Below are 16,322 nucleotides of genomic sequence, written 5' to 3' on the forward strand. Positions count from 1 at the left end.
AAACAATGTATATAAAAACATCATATATGTTTTTCGTCCTTGAAGGTGATCACACGGGTTTAAGTCTTTTTCTTCCCTGTTATTTTAGGTTAAGGATCGGGGTCCAGAAGCCACGCGAAGATTTTTTAATTGGTTTTATTGGAGCATTAATCTGGGAGCAATCGTCTCGCTGGGGGGCATTGCCTACATCCAGCAGAACGTGAGCTTTGTCACCGGCTACGCCATCCCCGCTGTCTGCATCGGTGTCGCTTTCGTGGTCTTCCTGTGCGGCCAGACCTTCTTCATCACCAAGCCGCCCGATGGCAGTGCCTTCACCGACATGTTCAGGATACTGGTATATTCCTGCCGCCCCCAGAAGCGCATCAGGGAGCACAGTCCTAGCGGGTGAGCGGCTTTATTCTCATCATAGGCTGCTCCACGTGACTTATTAACCACTCTAAAATAAAGTGCTCGCTTCTGTCTGTCCTGTGCTCACCGTTGAGGGGGTCATGGGGTGGGAGTTGAAATGTCTCACGGCAGCGCCAGGAGTGTGAAGTGTCTCCATCTCTATCTTAAAAGATGAGCCAGCGGCCTCCCTTCTTCCCCGGCTCGCGCTTTTTCATTTCTAACCTGCACTTTGACCCTCCTCTCACTGCTGATGTAGATGGAGGCCCCGGACTGCTTAGCTGTATAAAGAGGATAAAGACAGAGGCTTGCCGAGGGCATTGAAGAGACAGTGTTAAACTTGATACATTTCTCTTTATTTTAAAAGGCCTGGACAGTCCTTTGGCTCAGAAACCGAGCAGTTGCTTAGTTTGTAGGTGTAGGCTCCTTAAGCAGTGAGCCGCTGCCTCCCACTTCAGGGCCAGCAGCTGAGCAGGTCAGCGCGGGCCGTCCTCCAGTGGTCACGTCAGCCGCTCTCTGTGGACAGGATAGCAGAATTAAGATGCTCGTAGGGTAAGGCCGTCGTCCCGTTAACACGGGACTTCCCAGGTGGAGCACTGTCTGCCCACGACCTGAGGTTTTAAAGCCAAAAGTCCCGGGTCTCAGGGAATCCCGGGCAAGCTCTGGCGGAAGGTCGGTCACCCTAGTTGCAGAGTAGTGAAGAAAAGTCCAGAACTTAGCTCACAGAAAGACCTCAGAAATTTTTGGTGTTACTTTTGACATGTAAATTAACGTGTATTAAAAGACTTCCCTTTTGCTTGTACTATTCTGGGAATTATGACAGATTTATTCTGTCAGGTAACCACAGTCAGAACGTAGAATATATCCATCACCTCAGAAAAGTCCTCGGGACCATTTGGAGTTGAGCCTCTTAGGGAGTATTTTGATCAAGACAGGGGCACTGAGATGGGTGCTCAGTCCCCGAGGAGCCTCCTGCCCCTCTGCAAGGAGGGCCCCCGTTGCAAGAACGTTCTGCAGACTGACCCGCGACTGTCTGCCTCCTCGTGGCTTGTCTCCCTGTATCCTGTTTATGTCCTTGGAGCCGTCACAGATGTCTCATGTTCCTCCCACGTGGTGGATCCCACAGCCCTGCCCCTTCGCTCCCGGCTCATGCCTCTGGTTGCTTTATCTGTCCCCAGGCGGGGCTCCACAGACTCTTAAGTGCATTCAATGTCGCATTCAGACTCACAGTTCAGAGCAGCTGGTGGTGCGACCACACTGAAGAATTTTTAACGATTGAAGCCCCGCTGCCTCTGCAGCTGGCAGCAGTGCTTTACTGGGGCCTCATTTTAATTCAGCAAAAGCGTGATTTCAGATCCCAGATGTTTAGCCTACAGATTAAGTACCCACTAGCAAAATGTGTCATTAAAGTTTCAGAGTGTCTTTCTGGGTGGTACCTGGTACACCTGTGCAAGAGGACACACTTGCTTTGTGGACATGTGGGTTTTGATGCACAAATGGCGTGGTAAAGACTACTGGGACTGGGGAATCTATTTTCCCTTTATGTTGGTTTTTGAAGTCTTCCTTGGCACAATTCAAAGAGGACCAGCTTGCAGAGAAGTTGATGGTCTGGCAAATTCTCTTGACAGTACTCTCCTTATGCACGGGTTGGGGCTGTCTGATCTTGGGCAGGTCAGTGACCTTGCAGAGCCTTCTTTTCCTTCTTGTGCAGTTGGAGAGGTCCCCTCTCATAGGATCATTGTGAGGCCTCATAAGCTGATAAGAGGCCAGTCAGTGGTAATTAATTGATGAGGATGCTTTTGCAGAATGTCACTCTAGAAGCGAAGGAAGCACTGCATCACCCAGCATTCCCTTATTTATGGGGCCGATTTCATCTGGCCCAATCCCAGTTTCTTTCTGCTCTAGGTGGTCTCTGTTTTGTTTTTGTTTTTTTTTGCGGGGGAGGGGGGGGTCTCTGTTTTGAAGATGTTTTAATGCTGTTTTAGATGTGAAATCCATGCCTGTCAGTTCAGTTCATCAGTGAGTGGAGACAGTGCCACACCCTTTGTGAGAGACTTAACCTCTGTGAGTTGAGGATCTGAGAGGTGATGGCCCCACCTCCGCCTGGGAGAGGGTGCACAGCTGCACACACAGCCTCGGCCAGGGCTCTCGGGGAGCACTTGTCTGTGTGCCTTGTCGTTTGTGACTTGTGGCTCCATGTTGGACCCTTGTATGTTACAGAATAATAACACTAACAATGTGTGTGACGTGGACAAAGTTTTAGATGTGTAGTGACTTAAAATAGTTTTTAAAATACTTTAATGATATGAAAACATAAGCATTATAGCCAGCAACCTGTGTGCATGACTCTGTGTGTGAAGTGAATTTGCTGTTTGACATTTGAATGTATTTAGAGAAGCATTGGCCGCATGATGTGTAATCACTGATAGAATCTATATTAGGTTTACAGGGACTTTACGTCTTTGGCCAAAAAAAAAAGGAGAAGCTATAAAGTTTTTCAAATAAAAGTATGAATAATAGTATGTTTGGAATTTAGTGTTTTCACATTAAGTGTATTTTTCTAAGTATTTTTCCCCATTGGACTCAGCTTCATAAGGACAGGAGATGTATCTTTTTTTATTTATGTGTGTTTCCTCAGCACTCAGTTAGAAACAGAATGAGGCATATAGCAGGTGCTCAATAAATGTCTGTTGCATTTACTTTTTCTGTCCAAAACTTGGTTTAAATTTTATAGTTTTCAATTTTTCCCTGCTCAGAAAGGTCAGGTTTAAAATGTCAATGTTAAAAGACAAAAATTATTCACAGTACTTGGTGACTCAGTCAAATGGGTCAGGAGTTTATAAACTAGAAAGCTGACAGCTACCATTTATATCCAAGTCCCAGAATTGCAAGCATTCTTAATGGTAATTTATTTCTGGTTTTAGAGAAGGGTGTGCAATTAAAACTTTTTTTTTTTTTCCTCCTATTTTACCACAAAGGGCCTTAGAGCGTGTTTCTCTGTTAAGAGTGTTTTGGGTCGGGAAAGGCCTTGGAGTTACCCCTGAGACCTGGGACCTGTGCATGTTATAGATAATAAGGCAGGCCAGGGTGAGTGAGTGGGCAGGGCTGCCAGCACCAGAGCCAGGACCGGAAGGCCTCCTGGTACCAGAGCCAGCCGAGAGCTCTGGACTGGGACCGTCGGGCCCGAGCATGGAGGGGAGGCCCGAGGGCGGGAGCAGAGGGACAGGTGGCCCTACAGTGATCTGGACCTCAGGTTCTACAGCCAGGACCGCCTGGGGTCAGATCCCAGCCCCGTTCTCTGGGTGTGTTGCCCTGGGCACATTTCTTACTGCTCTGTGCCCTGACTTCCTCCTCCTTGCGGCGGGGGAGGGGGGTGCTAGTAAGAGTGTCCTGGTGCCTGACAGGGTGGTGATCAGGGCCCACCAGTGGGCACTCTGTCATCTTCCCCCAAGTGACACCGTCAGGTTATCATCAGGAGCATCACCCACTCCCCTTCTCGGCTCTTCCTTAAGTGAAGAGCTGATGTCTTCTCTGCTGTAACAGAGCCCTCCCTCCCAGTCACACCAGTGTGACTGCAATACAATAAACCAGCTTGGTTTTGTAACAGAGTTTAGTGTTAGTCATCGAGTCTTGACAGTTGATAAATAGCCTAATTTAAGGTCCAAACAATCCAGGACAGTCGTCTTTTCAAATGCTCACCCGGTGATGTAGCTGATGTAGGTGTCACCAGCTTCAGGTGAAGCTGCAGGCTTCCTCCACACCGCAGGACCAATGGCCAGTGTGACAACACTGGGGATGAGGTCGGCCACCTTCCAGACAGCGCTGGGTGATCCCACCGTGATGGTGGCCAGCGTCACACTCTGGCTAAGAAGTGCTTCCATCTGCTCATTCCGGATGTCTCCCTCTTTTGAGGAGTAGTCTGGGTGGCCACATTGGGTGGGGGACAATTAGTAGGTAACGGAAGGGGGTTTGAGCAGATTCAGTGCAGCAAGCTCATTTCCTATCCCCAAACCTAATTTGTTACCAAATAACTGATTTCTGGGGGTGGAAGAAAACTAATTCCTTCATTTTATTTCCCAAAGTGAAGGCATTGGAGTCTTTCAGCAATCTTCTAAACACAGTCTGTTTGATTCATGTAAGATGTCTCGAGGAGGGCCATTCCCGGAAGATAAAGTGGAAGATGTGAAAGCTCTTGTCAAGATTGTCCCTGTTTTCTTGGCTTTGATACCTTACTGGACAGTGTATTTTCAAGTGAGTTTTATATTCAGGTCTCATTTCCTCTCTTTCCCCCACCGTGAACACTGCCCCAGCACTCAAGTTCCTGGGTTCCCTGCTTTCTTTGCCATAAGTCTCCAGGATCTTGGAATCTTGATGTTAGTTATGGACTCATTTTTGTGGACTTAAATGTTTTGAAAACCTTTTTTAAAATGAAGCTAAGAATGGGCATACCTCTGTTTTTCCAGGCCCCACCTTTTAATTTCTCACTGGGGTAGTCGTTACTTCTTTTTCAAAGTTCATCTCCAGACGACCTTTATGGTGGCCAAGAGACTGACCTGCCTGTTTGCCAACCTGACCTTTTCAAGTCTCATCACAGAGTAGTCTGGGGGAGGGGCGGCTCTCTGCAGGTCTGTGACAGCCGTGCACATGTAATGACACTGCTTTTTACACCCAGATGCAGACGACGTATGTTTTACAGAGTCTTCATTTGAAGATTCCAGAAATTTCCAGTATTACAACCAATCCTCATACGGTGAGAACAATTGAAATGATGTGAAAATTGTCATTGGGGGTTTACGTGACAAATGAATTTCTTCTGCCAATCACAGATACTTTGTAAATGATATAGGTAGCTTGAACTAAACATGTTCCTATTGAAATGGAATTTTTACTCTGTTTTTTACTCAGTTACTTCTGAAACTGTCTTTCCGTTGGTTATGTCCTTTACTAGATTAAATTGACTTTGTGGTGGTTATTCAGTCATTAAATCGTGTCCGACTCTTGCGACCCCATGGACTGTAGCTTGCCAGGCTCTTTCCAGGCAAGAATACGGGAGTGGGTTGCAGTTCCTTCTCCAGGGGATTATCTCGATCCAGGGATCAAACCTGCGTTTCCTGCTTGGCAGGCAGATTCTTTACCACTGAGCCCCCTGGGAAACCCAAACTAAGTTGCTACTGTCAGTTAAACATGAATATTTGACCTGTTTCTTCTTCCCCCCAGAAAGCACAGAAAACCCAAATCACATCCCTTTAGAAATGAAAGCCTTTCCTCAGATCCAGTGTCTTGAGACAGACTATTTTCCTAGGAGGTCATACTTGTACAAATGAGCTATTTTTGAAATAAGCTTTTCCCATTTAGACGTTAGTTGTCAAGCAAGCAGTTGCTGACACTGCAGAAAAATAAGTCCGTGTCTTCTGCATCTCCAAATTCTAGTTTCCGGCAGCCTGGCTGACCATGTTCGATGCTGTGCTCATCCTCCTGTTAATTCCCTTGAAAGATAAACTAGTCGATCCCATCTTGAAACGAAATGGCCTGCTCCCATCATCCTTGAAAAGGATCGCCGTGGGGATGTTCTTCGTGATGTGCTCAGCCTTCGCTGCAGGTGAGAAGCTGGCTCCGTTTCTGCTCCCACCTGCTTCCCGTTGTGGGTGATTCGGAATAAGTCACTCATGTGTTCTTTAGGAAGCGTGTGTACTTCAAAGAATGTATAAGGATTATTTTATTAAACTGGAGTAGTGTTCATTTTTTGTTATATGAAGTTTAAGATGTTTTCTCAGGATTTGCTCTTTTATGTTTTTTAAAATATTTATTTATTTGGCTGTGGAAGCTTCTTGGTTGTGGTGTGTGAACTCTTAGTTCCAGCATGGGGTTCTAGTTCCCTGACTAGGGATCAAACCCAGGCCTCTCCTGTATTGGGAACCTGGAGTCTTAGCCACCTGACCACCAGCGAGTCCTAACCAGTGAAATGCTCTGGAAGGTGACTTTTGGGTTGAATCAAGGGAGGCTTATTGTCTCCTACTGATTTAGATTTTAGACCACTAGTAATTGCTAGATAGAGGGAATTTTATAAATGAAAGGTGTTAAATTATCCTCAGACCTGTGATTCTTAATGTCAGGTCCATTAGTCAGTGTCTTATGCCCTGAACCCTTTGCGCTTTTATGTAAAATTTCATGTGCGTTTTTCTGGAGAGAAAGTTTTGTTATTTTTTTAAAATCAAATAACGGGTTTAGAACCAGCCTCCATCCCCCAGAAAAAAACGAAGGCGGTTAAGAACTAACGCTGACATCTATTGGGGGCTCGGTTCTGAGTTCATAATTCTTAGATTCTGAAGTCTAAGCTGAATTATCTTGTGCCGATAGGCTGAAGGGTTTCTGACCTTCTCACCTTGCTTTGGCACTCTTCCTTCATTAATATTTGGAAATTATTGAACCGTAAAATAGCTTACTTATATAACAAGACAAGAAAAGCTGATATTCCTGAATCACCTATATATCATCTGCGTTATGAGGAATTTAATGTTAAGCACTGCTGAGGTGGAATTTAATATTCTCTGACAAGGCTTCACCACAGCCTCCATCCGCTGTCACCCAGGTGAACATATTGATACAGTACTCAACAGATTTACAGAAATGAGTCTCTAGGCTTAAGATATCTATATTCTAGACGCTGGGACATCGTAGGGGACAGTTAGGTTTCTTTATTGATGAAATAGGTGATTAAAGGGAGGTCATCTCTGGATGAAGTTCCTGCCGTGTGCTGGCCATGTGATCTGTTTCCCTTCCAGTTCTGTGCACGTGGGCAAATAAAGCCTGAGCGAACAAGAGCTGGGTCACAGCAGGGCTCTGGTGGCAGGTTTCCTGACTGCAGAATCGGTGATGGGCGGGGCGCCCTGGAGCAGAGGAGTTGTGCTGACGGGGTGGGGGGTGGGGGTTCCTGAGCACTTGTCGTGAGCCCAGCTTCAGCCTCAGCACCTCTTCTCTTTCTGGATAGGAGAGCCCCGCCTGTACCCCAGCCAGCCAGTCGCACCCCACGGACAGGTATCCTTGTCAGCTGCCTGTGGGAAAGGAGAGATTGCTGGTTTCCGAGGCATCATCTAGCAGACTCTGGGTTTGGTTCCTTTAACACACCATCTTCTCTTTCAGTTTTGTTTATGGCTGAATAGCTTCTTTGGAGGCCCTGAAAACCCTGGGGTCATCCCTCCCGGTGGTTTCTGGCGAGCCTGTTGAGCGGGTCATGTTGGGCAGGCAGCGCTGCCATTTCTTTCTTCCTTTTTTTCCTTCTTTCTTTCTGTCTTTCTGATCTTTGGTTGTGGCATGTGGGATCTAGTTCCCCAACCAGGGGTCACACCTGGGCCCCCTGTGTTGGGAGTGCAGAGTCTCAGCCGCTGGACCACAAGGAGCCCCAGTGCTGCCTTTTCAAAGCACAAGCAGTGCCAGCAGTTCACTTCCTGCCCCGCAGGGTCGGGCTGCCATCAGGTGGCCGCGGGCACCTGTGGGGAGGCAGGTGCTCTGCACCTGTGTGACCACGGCCGCTCTGAACGTCAGCATCCAGATCACTTGCTTAGACACGGAAAACGCCTCCAGTGCTGACGGTCTTAAAGAGGCTTTCTTTGCTGAGTGACCAGATATTAGGAAGGAACTTAACCATCACTGATTCACAGAGGTTAAACATCTTATAACTTGACTTAGGCACAGTTTATTAAATTTAATCTAAGCAGTGACTGGTGTTTCATGCTGTTTCATTTCCAGCTCTAGTGAATATTATTTAACTGGGACATTAGTGAGCTTTGAATGGAAACCAGAAATCATAACAGCAGACCAACATTTTAATAGGAAAGAGATGATTTTGCCTTTTAACTTGCTATATTCATCCATAATAAATCAGAATCTTCTGTTTAGTACCATCCCTGTTGGAAACAATTCTTTCTTTAAAGTTTCTCAGGTGAGAATCAGGCACACCCAATGGGTTTTCTTCCATTCTGCTTGAGGAAAAAAGAAGTGTGCTTTCCCTATCAAAATTATATGTGTTCTTAACTTACTAACATAATAGATGCTCACTGGAGAAAAGGGAACCTTAGAAACATAAAGAAGAAGATAAAGATCAGCTGTAATTTCCCCAGAGATGCTCACTGCTGTGATGGTGCATGTCTGTCTGACTTTGTGTATCTGTGTGTACATACACATACACTTTTTGTGTTTCTGCGGAAATGAAATCCTGTTGTGTACAATGATTTGAGCCTGATTTGAAAACTAAACCTAAGAAACCCTTAAAGGTATAAAGAAACACTTGTTAACTGTAGGCAGGTTAAAAAAAATCCACCAAAGACAGATGAGCATCTCCCCCCATTGCTGTCCTCCTTCCTCCCTCTCTGTGTCTCTCTCACACACACAGATTTAGGCACTCATAGTTCCACCCAAGGATATCTTCTACTCTCAGTCTGCAGGTGCATGGGAAAAATCATATATGATGTGATGTGTGTGTGTGTACTTCCTTTGTCACTCGCTATAAAAAAAGAAAAAACTAAAGCATCCTTCCATGTCAAACATTCACCTGCAGTCCTTTGTTGTTGGGTATTTAGGATTCTAGTTCTCACTGTTAACATCATGCATCTGTGTGTACTAAGTTGCTTCAGTCGTGTCTGACTCTGTGCAACTCCGTGGACTGTAGCTAGGCTCCTCTGTCCTTGGGATTCTCCAGGCAAGAATCCTGGAGTGGGTTGCCATGCCCAGTGAAATTACTTTCCTTCTCGAATCCCCCCAAGGAAGTCCTAGACTCCCTCCGTTTACCCCAGACTTTGATGGGAATGCCTTCAGCTGCTCACTGTTCACAGTTCACTTGCACCTCTTAGTTTGAAATAGGTGTTTATGATGATGTTAAATATCTAATCTTTATTTCAAGTTTACTGAGTATTTTTGGCAGAAATGATTGTTGAGTTTTTCTCAAATATCTTATGTTGGTTTTCAGGAGGATGACATGCCCTCCCCCCTCCGCCTTTGGCAGCTCTTGTTTTTATTTATTTTAACTTCTGGTGTTTAACTGTTGAAATAAATTAAAAACCCTGTTTGTTAAAAGGGCTGACCCTGATGGTCTGATTGGAATCTGCTGCTGTTTTGCTGAGTGACTCCGCATCTCTGTCTAACCAACAGCAGTCTGGTTTGGTGTCTGGATTGCACAGCTTTATTAAAGGGTTGGTAAATGCCCTGTTTCTGGAGGCGGGGTGTGTAAAACAGGATGAGAAATTTCTGTTTGTTCCCAGGAAGTTCCAAGTCTTTACCTGGAAAATTACAAGGGTGCATCACTTCTCTGAAAGGAAATATGATCATTTTTCCACCTTTTCCAGTTTTGCTCAGATCTTGTTTTTTGCTGAATCACTTAAGCTTTTTATTTTTTAGTGTCCTTAGAATATAATTTATTGAGTTCGAGAAATTGAGAGGAGATGAAAATGGTCATTTAAGTAGATCTGTTGCATTTCCTTCCTCTTTTCTAGTTTCACTTTTTTATGTGTTCTTTTTTGTTAGATTGGCCAAAACTCTTTTACGATTTTTCTTTAGATGTATCTCTTGAATTTATTATTTGACTGTTTTTATGTTTTCTCAGTGAATAATTAAGATATTAACTTTTATTATCTTCAGTGTGTTTTGTTGATTTCTTTTTCTCATTTCTTGAGTTAAATTCTTCCCTTCTATTTATTCGTTCCTGCTAAACAGTAAAGACCGTGTTGTTCTTTTAACTGGCCTGTTACTGTCTTTCTATCAAAGTCTCTTGCACTTTAGTTTGTTGTAATGGTTTCTTTTTTTTTTTCCCCAGAAGAATATTGAAACTGTGGTTTTTATTTTCTTTTTGATCCAAGAGTACTTTTAGAGAACTTTTTTCAGTTTATAATAATTGATGCTGTTGTTTGTCCATTTGCTACCGAGAAAGCTTTAGTTGAAGAGTTGAGAGAGAGCATGGCTTTGTAATTCCTGTATCATGCATTTCAAGGCTTCCTTCTTGGCCAGTATTCCTTTCTAAAAATGTTTGTGGGGTGCTGCACAGGATGGTAGGATAGCCGTAGTGCTGTCAGCTCTGTTAGTTCAGATCCTGTGTAGCAGGAGCCCTGGAGTCCAGTGCTGCCTGGGGTTACAGGGATCACGTGTGTCCAGGGATGCGGCTGTCTGTGCAGGCTCTGGTGAACGGGAGGCACTGTCCAGTCTGGGGGACAGTGTCCTTAGAGAGGCACTGTTCTCTCTTGGGCAGCATGAGTCTGTTAGAACTAAGCCTGGAGGGGGCACAGATGTTAGTGTCCCTAAAGTTCAGGACGTGGGTCTGCCCTGGGTCTCCTCCAGTTAGCAGTGCGTTGCCGAACAAAGCCGTATCTTTCCATTTGCTTGCTCTGACGAGGACCAGCAGGGCTCGTGTGCCTCAGGTTCTCACTGCATTTCTAGCACGTGCTACATGCATAGCCAGGCTCCTCTGTCCATAGGATTCTTCGGGCAAGAATACTGGAGTGGGATGCCATTTCCTCTTCCAGGGGATCTTCCCGACCCAGGGATTGACTCTGCGTCTCTTGTGTCTCCTGCATTGGCAAGCGGGTTATTTACCACTAGTGCCACTTGGGAAGCCAAGACAAAGCCTTATCCTTTCCGTGCACTTGCTCTGATGACCAGCAGGGCTGGTGTGCCTCAGGTTCTCGCTGCACTTCTAGCCTGTGATGGTATTTTACTCATAAAGGTTTATGGGGGAGTGGCACTGTGTGGGGAGGCCGCACAGGAGCTCTTCGGTCCAGTGAAAGCCCAGCCAACACCCCGGTCGGTGTTCTTGCTCCATGTTTCGCTCTGGCTCGTCGTGAGTGTAGATGAGCTGGCAGCAGGGAGCAGCAGGCACAGGGTCGAGTGGGCACAGGAGGCCTTTCCTGACCCTCGGTGTGTTTTCTTGATGCCTCCTTCCTGCCCTTGGTTATCGAGTCTCCCTCCAGGTGACTCTGCCCGCCCCTCCTCTTATCCGACCTTTGCTGCTGCCACCTTCATTTCCTTCTCACCCACAGTGTTGGGTTTTCTTTTGTTTGACCTGATGTAAGTTTGTGCTGTTAATTGAAGAATTTGCCCCTCTTCCTTCTATCTTGGTTCTCCCAGCTTCTTGTCTTGTCTTGGTTTGTACCCGCGCTTCTTGTCTCTTCCATCATGAGCTCTGTGGCCTCCCAGGGACAGGCCTGCCCAGACCCCGCAGGACCGCTGTTGCCCGAGGACCGCTGTGGTTCTCTGTCGGCCTCTCTCAGGACCCTGCTCCTTCCTCTGTTCTCTGTGGTGTCAGCCGTGTGCTCCACACCTCCCCATCCTTCCCCCAGTCCCACCAAAGAGGCGCTCTGTTGATTTCACGTGTTCTTGTCTCAGGGCTTGGTCCTAGTTTGTTGATGCCCCCCTTGCCGTTGCCCCTTGGTTTCTGTTTGTTTTTCACCCTCGGCCTTCACAGGAGTCTGCGTTTTCCTAACTGATGAGACCACAGCAAATTCTGTCCTACAGCTTACTCCTGTTCTCTGCCAGCTTGCCAGAAGTCAATGGTACCTTTTTTCGTCCTGGTACTAAACCCGTATATGGCTCCCACCAGTGACACCCCACCATAAACACACAAGCACACTCGGTGTCGTCTTCATGCTCCCTTGCCTTTCCTATGAAGGGCAAGAGATTATCCAGCGTCAGTATTTATTCCCCTAAACCAGGCTGAGTGAGTTCTTCCCTCTCTCTGTACTTAAATCTAACCCTTCCAAGCTAGAGGGTTGGTGGCCAGTGCAGGGCAGTGATCTTCCAGTCCGAGGGTGGTGGCCCAGGGCCGGCTGGACCTTGGCTGAGCCAGAGGAAGCCTGTAGCACTTCAGCCTTGCGTTTGAAGGTGCTCCAACCAGGATAACACTGCAGGCCCATTGGGGCTGCCTGCTGCCCTGCCAGGGAGCAAAGCTGCTCTTTTTGGGCAAGGCCCTTAATGCCACCACCAGTTTCCTGAAATCACTGCTGGGCTGAGCCTCATATTCCCCTTTCCAGAGCAGCAGACGCTCTGCAGACCTGGGCTGCTCCTGTTTCTCAGTCACAGGACAGTTGTGAGGGCTGAGGGCTGCCTCCATCACCACCTTCAGGGAGGAGACGCGGCTTTCCACGTGGAAATGAGCTAGGAGGTCTCACCTTCTCTTGGGTCTTTGATGTGTATTCTCTTTGGATATTTGAGATGTGGTGTGGGGGCAGATTCTTTCACTCTGTCAAATCCTGGTCCTTTTTTTTTTTTTTCTTGTCCTTTTTCATGCTAAGATCTTAAAAGGAATCTATATATATATATATATTTGTTGTTTAGTATCTCAGTCATGTCTGACTCTTTTGTGATCCCATGGACTGTAGCCCACCAGGCTCCTTGTCCATGGGATTTCCCAGGCAAGAATACTGGAGTGGGTTGCCATTTCCTTCTCCGGGGGATCCTCCCAACCCAGGGATCGAACCCACATCTCTTGCATCGGCAGGAGGATTCTTTACCACTGAGCCACCACGGAAGCCCCTTATGTATGTATATTCCAGTATTCCTCTGCCCAGACTCCTGTCCTTCCTCATACTGTTTTAAACACATAATTATTATGTATACATTAGCTATTAGAGTCCATTATTTGGACTGCTGCTGTTGCTGCTAAGTCGCTTCAGTCGTGTCCGACTCTGTGCGACCCCATAGACGGCAGCCCACCAGGCTCCGCCATCCCTGGGAATCTCTAGGCAAGAACACTGAAGTGGGTTGCCATTTGCTTCTCCAATGCATGAAAATGAAAGGTGAAAGTGAAGTCGCTCAGTCGTGTCTGACTCTTAGCGACCCCATGGACTGCAGCCCACCAGGTTCCTCCATCCATGGGATTTTCCAGGCAAGAGTACTGGAGTGGGGTGCCATCGCCTTCTCCGGACTAGAATTCCTTAAAAACATTTTTACTCTAAGAACTTGGTCCTACGGGTTGTTGTTTTAAACTTCATTTCAATCTGTTTTTTTTTTTTTTTTTGTAGAGTAGCTATTTCTGATCTTGCTTATTTTCCTGTGTCTGTCTGTCCCACCTGACAGATGACTGATAATCCAGGGAGTCCTGGCTGCTGCCGAGGGCAGAAGGCCAGTGTACAGTCATCCCCCTTATCCCTGGCTGTGGTTTCCATCGTTTCCGTGACCCCAAGATCAACCACAGTCTGAAAATACCTACACTACAGTGAGATGCTTAGGGAGACCGCCAACTTCACATAACTTTTATTGCAGTGTGTTGTTATCATTGTTCTGTTTTATTCTTAGTTACTGTTGTTAATCTCTTACTGTGCCAGATTTATAAGTTAAATTTTATCAGAGGTTTGTGTGGGCAGGGAAAAAAATAGTGTATATATATATATGATGTAGAACTGTTCTCGGTCTCAGGCATCCACTGGGGTCTTGCAGCGTATCCCTCACAGATAAGGGGGGACTGCTGTCGTTCGTTGATAAGGTTGAGCCCATCTAATGGGGAGATTGGCATTAGGAGCAGTAGTGGCAGTCGTCGTAGTCATGGTCATCAGTCAGTGAATCAGCGTAGATGTGTTACCTTGAAGGGAAGATCATCTCCAGATTTATTACCTTCTGGTAAGTAAACAGTGTGATTAATCTTTTTATTGCAGGACTATGTAGCTTTCTCTTGCTCCTCTTTTTGAAGGAAGCAAAAGGCGTTTAGGTGAGCGATCCAGAGCTTAGAGGGTTGTGTTAGGCACGCTGAACGCTGGTTTTATAAGGTGCTGCAGAAGCCCGCTTGAGATATGGATGACATGACTGCTGGTTTTCAGTGACCTACTTCGGAAGCTGAAAGGGGGAAAGGGAAAACTTCCTGAGCTTGGGGGCTTGGGGGGGATATGTGTCATGTGGTGTTAACCTTTCATGCATTTCTCAGAATCATCGACAGGCATCTTGTCCCAAGGATCTGGTTTTTCAGTTTAATTACAGATGTTAGTGAATAAATGCTCATAAGCTACTTATGAATTGTAGGGATTTTGGAAAGCAAGAGGCTGGACCTCGTGAAGGAGAAGACCATCAACCAGACCATCGGAAACGTCGTGTACTACGCCGCGGACTTGCCCATCTGGTGGCAGGTCCCGCAGTACGTGCTGATCGGTGTCAGTGAAATATTCGCCAGCATCGCAGGTGAGGTTTCCTCCCGTCGGGGGCGTCTGTGTCCAGTCCCCTCACTGCATGATTAAGGCCGTGCTGTTTCCTCCCTCGTTAGGCTGTGTCGAGACGTAACCGCACGGTGCTCGGTGGGTGTTGGTGGGCAGGTGCGGTTCAGAATGTGAATCGGTGAGGAAAGGGTGACGTTATGGCTGAGGCTCCCCTTTCTTGGTGTGAAAGTAGGATTCCCACAACACCAACATGAAGATGACCTGCTGCAGTGCGTCCGCAGGAGACAGGAAAGGAGAAGGACGAGCCCCGCTTCAGGGGCCGGGGTTTGGCTGCCTGGCCTGGCACTGGCTCCCCAGCCCTGCAGCCCTGCAGCCCTGCTGCCGCAGCCAGGCCTCAGGCCCCTCACTGCCCGGCTCTCGGTGTCTGCCTGTAGATGTGTCAGGGAGAAACCTCATTTATAAAGCGTGTTCTCACAGGCCTCTCTTCCCTGTTGCTGAGGTCCCATGGTGGCATGTGGATGAGTGAATTCTGTGCAGGCCTGTTTCCTGCTGCTGGGAATGAGGGAAGGAGGAAATGAGTGATAACCAGAGACGGCCGGGCTGTGGGCGGCGGCTTTCCCCTCTCCTCCCCTCCCCCTGTGCTCACGTGGAATTGGCTCATGAACTTGGGAGGGAATAAATCAACGAGGCCGGCCCTTCCTTTAGAGCCCAGCGCATATCTCCATGTCTGGGTATCACGGCAAGAACTGGGTTATAGATGCGCCTGCCAAAACTGTTCTCAAACACCTTGCCTTTCAGGTAGAATTCCTAAGTAGATTTCCCCATTTTAGTGTCAGAGGTTCATTTGCAAACTCACATCAGTTAAGAATGTAGGAAATTTGGCTTCTTCAACTTCTTTCCATGAGGAACAGGAAATTCCAAGAGCTGGCAAGTCAAATGCTGCCCTCTGATGCGAGCGTGGAGGTGACCACCACCTCTTGGGGTTTCTAGGGGCTGTGGTGGGAGACGAGCAGCCAGCCGGGGGCTGTCTCACAGCAGATAGGGGCTGTGCCCAGAGTCCCAGGTCCCCGAGGGCCATGGTGCGGAGGCAGCGCTGTGTCCTCTACAAAAACACTCTTCATCCCCCACCCCCCCAGGCCTGGAATTTGCATACTCGGCTGCCCCCAAGTCCATGCAGAGCGCCATCATGGGCTTGTTCTTCTTCTTCTCTGGAGTTGGGTCCTTCGTGGGCTCAGGACTGTTGGCGTTGGTGTCCCTGAAGGCCATCGGGTGGATGAGCAGCCACACGGACTTCGGTAAGGATCCCCCGCCACCCATGCCCACCCATCAACAGTGAGCAGCATCCAGAGCCCCGGCCCTTGGGTCACGTGGGCACCTGGGACTGGATGCAGTCAGTGTCTCTGGGCTGGGTCAGGAGCCCCACCCTGCTCCCCAAGCTGCGTCAGACCACCCCCTCACCCCATTTGCCCACGTCACACACGATCTCCCGGAGACTGGTGAACCTCTCCTGCCAGGTCGGCCTTGACCACACCCCGCCACCCGCGGCCGAGTGGCCGCTGTTTGTTCCCAAACCTGTGATGGGTAGGCTGCCTTCTTTCTCAACTGTCAGGCCCAGCACTGTATTTTATTAGCAGGCAAATAAAATCTGTATCACAAATTTCCCTTCATTTATCTTAGTTTTATGTTTTTTTTTCCCTGACAGTACCTTTTAATTTCTTGCAGTTAAAATAAAATAGACAATAAGTTGCCTTTTTAAAAACAAATATGACTCGTGATCAATCATAATGGAGTTCTGCAGCCATTGCCAGTAGGTGG

At 47.4% G+C, this 16,322-nt stretch overlaps 1 protein-coding gene across 1 annotated transcript in view; it reads left to right on the plus strand.

The window, feature by feature from the left end:
* Positions 1 to 16,322, plus strand: part of SLC15A4 (solute carrier family 15 member 4) — a 29,245-nt gene that overhangs the window by 8,348 nt on the left and 4,575 nt on the right. Inside the window, exons 2-7 of the mRNA XM_019977690.2 lie at positions 89 to 384; positions 4,467 to 4,635; positions 5,057 to 5,134; positions 5,815 to 5,983; positions 14,377 to 14,532; positions 15,644 to 15,802. Coding sequence (XP_019833249.2) covers positions 89 to 384; positions 4,467 to 4,635; positions 5,057 to 5,134; positions 5,815 to 5,983; positions 14,377 to 14,532; positions 15,644 to 15,802 — 1,027 coding nt within the window. The remainder of the gene's footprint in view (positions 1 to 88; positions 385 to 4,466; positions 4,636 to 5,056; positions 5,135 to 5,814; positions 5,984 to 14,376; positions 14,533 to 15,643; positions 15,803 to 16,322) is intronic.

This window comes from Bos indicus, chromosome 17 (assembly GCF_029378745.1).
Source record: "Bos indicus isolate NIAB-ARS_2022 breed Sahiwal x Tharparkar chromosome 17, NIAB-ARS_B.indTharparkar_mat_pri_1.0, whole genome shotgun sequence".
In the NCBI taxonomy this organism is placed as follows: Eukaryota; Metazoa; Chordata; class Mammalia; order Artiodactyla; family Bovidae; genus Bos; species Bos indicus.